The following is a 5,473-nucleotide window of genomic DNA, read 5'->3' on the forward strand; positions in this document are numbered from 1 at the left end:
AAAATAGAGTCAAGGACAGAGCAATTTAGCACAATGTGAGTGCCAAGAACCAATGTTTCGAGTTCATTAGCTTTAGAAGATCGAAGATTGGCATAGAACATACAAACAGGAATTTCATGCACATGAGGAGGGGTTTTAAAAAAGTTTTCCCATCCTTGATAGACAAATAATTGTTTAACTTTACAACTGAGAGAGAGCATAAGGTCAAGATCAAAAATCCTACCAGAAACGATGGTTTTTTCCTCAAGAGACGAGAACAGTGATTGATGATGATCATCCCAAAATTGTTTTCGAAGATCAAGAGGTTTATCACCGATTTTTTTAAGTTTCTTGGAGGAGGTGGAGCATGCAGCCTCAGAAAGGGCTCGATTTCCAAGATGACAAATGGGAATGGAGTCGGAGTCGTCGGAGGAAGCAAGGTCACCGGAGATGACGGAGTCATGAGGAGTAGAGGGGAGAGTCTTACCCATTTCCTGGAGCCTAGAGGTTTGACGGGTGGAGAGAGTAGGGGTTTTCGCGTTTTTCACCATTGAAGAGATGAGAAGATGGACGGAGGGGTTAGAAGGGAAAGGTGAACAGGAAGATGGAAAGGGTTTATGGGGATACGGGTAAAACAAAATGTTTTATGGGAAAGGTAAAAAGTAAATATGGGAAGATGGGATTGTCATAAATTTGATGGGAATACAATTTATGGCAAAGATTTGAGTAGCCGAAATATTTGGCACGGATTGTTAAAAATTTAGACAGATTTATCAATAATTCCCAAAGAGCTTCTTAGCATGCAGAAACGTTCCTCAAGAAGGGGTTTAGTAAAAATATCAGCTAGCTGGTTTTCAGTGTTAACAAAAACTATTTCAAAATCTCCCTGAGCAACATGATTTCTGATAAAATGATGCTTAATATCTATATGCTTGGCCCTAGAATGATGCAAAGGATTTTTGGACAGACAGATAGCACTCGAATTATCACAGAAAATTTTTACAGGTTTAAAAAACAAGTCATAATCACTTAGTTGATAAGACATCCATGTTTGCTATGTGCAGCATTGACCAACAGCAATATATTCAGCCTCAGCAGTAGATAGAGAGACTGATCCCTGTTTTTTGCTATTCCAGGAAATAAGATATTTTCCTAGAAGCTGGCAAGTACCACTGGTACATTTTCTATCATCTTTATCACCTGCAAAGTCTGCATCTGAAAAACCTTCAAGCGTAAAATCAGTGGTGTTAGGATACCATAAACCATAGTTAGTGGTTCCATGAAGGTATCTAATGATACGTTTAACAGCAGTAAGATGAGATTCCTTTGGAGCAGCTTGGAATCTAGCACACCTGCACACACAAAACATAATATCTAGTCGACTAGCAGTTAGATAAAGCAGTGATCCAATCATACCGCGATACTTGGTTTCATCAACAGGTTTTCCTTTTTCATCCTTATCAAGAGAGCAAGTGGGACTCATTGGAGTTCCCATAGCTTTTGAGTCAGACATCCCAAATTTTTGAACGAGTTCTTTAGCATACTTAGCTTGACATATAAATATTCCAGTGTCAGTTTGATGGATTTGTAGTCCCAAGAAGAATTTTAATTCTCCCATCATACTCATTTCGAACTCGATTTGCATAAGATCAGAAAATTCCTTGCACATAGAAGGGTTAGAGCTTCAAAAAATAATATCATCAACATATATTTGTATAATGAGATTTCCTAAGGAGGATCGTTTAATGAAAAGAGTTGTATCGATCTTTCCTCGAAAAAATCCATGACTTACCAAGAAGGAGCTTAAGCGATCATACCATGCCCTAGGTGCTTGTTTAAGACCATATAAAGCTTTACTAAATTTAAAGACGTGATAGGGAAATTTTAAGTTTTCAAAACCTGGCGGCTGTTTGACGTACACTTCTTCTTCAATGAACCCATTTAAGAAAGCGCTTTTGACATCCATTTGAAAAAGTTTGAATTTTTTAAAAGAAGCATATGCAATCAAAATTCTAATGGATTCCAACCTGGCAATAGGAGCAAAAGTTTCATGATAGTCAACACCTTCTTGTTGTGAATATCCTTGAGCAACGAGTCGGGCTTTGTTTCTAACTACTTCTCCAGCCTCATTTAGCTTGTTTCTGTATACCCATTTTGTGCCAATGATTGAAGCATTCTCTGGTTTGGGAACTAGATTCCACACTTTGTTCTTTTAAAATTGATCAAGTTCCTCTTTCATAGCCTTGACCCAGTATTCATCTTTTAAGGCATCACCAACTTTCTTTGGTTCGTATTGAGAAATAAGAGCAAGATTTACATTATTTTTAGTAGATGCTCTAGTTTTCCTCCCTTCATGGATGTCTCCAATAACAAATTTCTTTGGATAGTCAGGTTCACTTCTCTATTCGTTTGGAACTGTTCCAATAGTAACATCAGTCGACTGAGGTTCATCAAAAGTCGACTCACAGGGTGTCTTTTCTTCAGTGGATTTTGTAACCACTACAGTAAGTATTTGACTGTCTTCTTCATCTGCAATTTTCCTTTTCTCGGCCAGGTGATTAGTATCATCAAATACAACATGAATAGACTCTTCAATAGATAAAGTACGTTTGTTATAAATTCTATAAGATCTACTAGTAGGAGAGTAACCAAGAAATATACCTTCATCACTCCGAGGATCAAACTTACCAAGATTTTCCTTCCCATTATTGTGAACAAAACACTTACATCAAAAAGGATGAAAGTAGCTAATATTTGGTTTCTTACCCGTCCATAGCTCATACGGAGTTTTCGTAAGAATTGGTCTAATTAGGCATCTCTTCAAAATATGACAAGCTGTACTTACCGCTTCTGCCCAAAAGTGATGTGGTAGGCTTGTTTCTATGATCATTGTTCTTGCCATATCATGAAGGGTTCTGTTCTTTCGTTCAACTACACTATTTTGTTGCGGAGATCGAGGTGAGGAGAAATTGTGTGTGTATCCTTGATCATTACAGAATTCTTCAAAAGCATTATTTTCAAATTCTCCTCCATGATCACTTCTAATGGAAGTGATGTAATATCCTTTCTCACGCTGAATTTTCTCACAAAAAAACTTAAAATTCTTTAAAGTATCATCTTTATGAGCAAGAAATATTACCCAAGTAAACCGAGAGAAATCATCTATTATAACAAATGCGTACCTTTTTCCTCCAATGCTGGAAGTTCTAGTAGGACCGACTAGATCCATATGATGTAATTGCAAGGGCTTTGATGTAGACACAATATCTTTAGAACTAAAGGAGTTTCTAGTTTGTTTACCGTTTTGACACGAATCGCATAAGTGATCTTTTGTGTAGTTGAGTTTTGGAAATCCTATTACAAGATCATGTCTTGTTAGTTTTTCAATTAATCGCATACTAGCATGCCCAAGCTTCTTGTGCCACATCCACGGATCTTCTCCCATTGATGCCAGGCATATATGACCTTTAGGATTTTTGACAGAGTCCAGAGAGTACTCATTTTTATTTCTGCTTCCAGGAAGAATCTTTGTCCCAGAGGAGTCTTCTATGACACAACCTCATTTACTAAATCTTATCTCAAGATCTGAATCACATAGTTGACTTACACTTAACAACTTATACTTAAGTCCCTTTACCAACAAAACATTTGAAATGTCACAGGAATTATTAAAAGCAATAGTACCAATACCAATTACGGTTCCAGTTGAATTGTCTCCAAACGTTACCAATCCTCCATCAATGTCAGTTACTGATTTGAATAGACTTTTGTCGCCTGTCATATGTCTTGAACACGCACTGTCTAGATACCATTTTCCCTTTTTCTTTTTCTTGTGGTGTTCCTGCAAGACAAAATTTTTATTCTTGTTTAGGTACCCAAGAGTTCTTGGGTCCTTGATGGTTAGTTTCAAAATATTTAATTTTCTTGGGTTTCCATATCCAACTAGGTACAGTTGAAAATCGAAATCTACAGTTATAATAGTTATGGCCGAGTTTTCCATAGCAAAAACATGTTTGAAAAGGTTTTCTTTCCACAATATAGGAATCAGTTGAACTATTCATTCCAGATTTCCTTTCAGTTCTTTTAAGAGTTCTAGTTGACTTATCAGTGTTTAAAGAACCAGTTTTCTTTCCTTCAAAATTGCTCGTTATTTGCACAACCTTTTTCCCAGTGAACTTATGTGTATAAGTTGATTGGTTTGACTTGACATGGTTATGGTTGGAAGGTTTCAATACAATATCTAATCTAGATTGTAGATTGTAAACTTCATTTTGAATTGAATTTTTTTCTTTTTCACAAATTTCTAATCTTGATTCCCACTTTTTTTTCTCTCTCTTCAGTTTTCTATATTCATCAAAGACATTATTTAGGTCCACAAGAGTTTGATCTAATAATTCTTGAGTTTCTTCACATTTAGCACAGGAATGAGAACTTACCTTACTGCCTCCTTCGAGAGCCATGAAACACATATTTTCAGCTTCTTCAGATTCTTCATCTGAGATCTCATCTTCACTCCAACTGCTGAAGGCTCTTTGTTTTTGATAACCTCTGGTTGGTTTCTTTCTTATCTCAGGACATTCAGATGCAATATAGCCATATTTTCCACATTCATAACATTTTTCGTCATTCTTTTGCTGTCCAGTGGGGGTCTTGCCTTTTCTAAAGTTTGAGCTTCCTTTTCTGTTATTTCTTGATCTTCTCATGGCTTCTATCACATGCCTCGAAATCATAGCTACTTCTTCTTCTTTAAAATCATCATCAGATTCTTCAACTTGAGCCTTGAAAGCGACCACTTTCTTCTTTTCGTCCTTCTGGTATCTTTCTATATGATTCTTTTCAAAAGCTATTAGATTTCCTCTTAATTCATCATAGGTGAACTTATCCAGATTTCCGTCTTCAAGAACAATGGCTTAGGTTTCCCAAGTCTTTGGCAGACTTCTAACAAGCTTTCTAACTTGTTGTGAGTTGGTATAGGTTACTCCAAGCGATTTGAGTTCTCCAATAATCTTGCTGAATCTTGTGAACATTGATTCGATGTTTTCATCGTCTTTCATCATAAAGGCTTCATAATCGTGTCTTAGAGCATCAATTTTTGTATCTCTTACTTTTGATGTTCCTTCATAAGCGACCTCAAGTTTATCCCACATTTCTTTGGCAGTATCACAATTTGAAATTTTTGCATACTCTACTCCACTCACTGCACAGTAGAGCAAGGCTATTGCCCTTGCATTTATTTGCAGTGTCTCTTGTTGTTCTGTAGTAATGTCGTGTGACTCTAGATCAATTGTTTAAGTTTCTGCATCTTCTTTGTTTTCAGTGTCCACTCTAGGAATGGGTTTAGGTCCTTTTTTAATCACGACGCAGGCTTGATAATCAGTTGATTGCATGAATATTTTAAACCTTTCCTTCCAATGGCAATAATGTTCACCATTAAAGTATGGTGGTCTTGTTGTGGAGTGCCCATCTTGCAACATTGCTCTAGGAATTTGATATC

General features: G+C 36.6%; 1 protein-coding gene across 1 annotated transcript; it reads right to left on the reverse strand.

Moving 5' to 3' along the window:
* Positions 1-2,380: 2,380 nt before the first annotated feature.
* LOC132601497 (uncharacterized) lies at positions 2,381-5,126 on the reverse strand. The gene is made up of 4 exons (XM_060314581.1): positions 4,916-5,126; positions 4,416-4,873; positions 2,825-3,505; positions 2,381-2,677 (listed from the first exon to the last, which is right to left on the reverse strand). The coding sequence occupies exons 1-4, from the start codon at positions 5,124-5,126 to the stop codon at positions 2,381-2,383; spliced, it is 1,647 nt and encodes a 548-aa protein (XP_060170564.1).
* Positions 5,127-5,473: the final 347 nt, after the last annotated feature.

This window comes from Lycium barbarum, chromosome 7 (genome assembly GCF_019175385.1).
Source record: "Lycium barbarum isolate Lr01 chromosome 7, ASM1917538v2, whole genome shotgun sequence".
Taxonomy (NCBI): Eukaryota; Viridiplantae; Streptophyta; class Magnoliopsida; order Solanales; family Solanaceae; genus Lycium; species Lycium barbarum.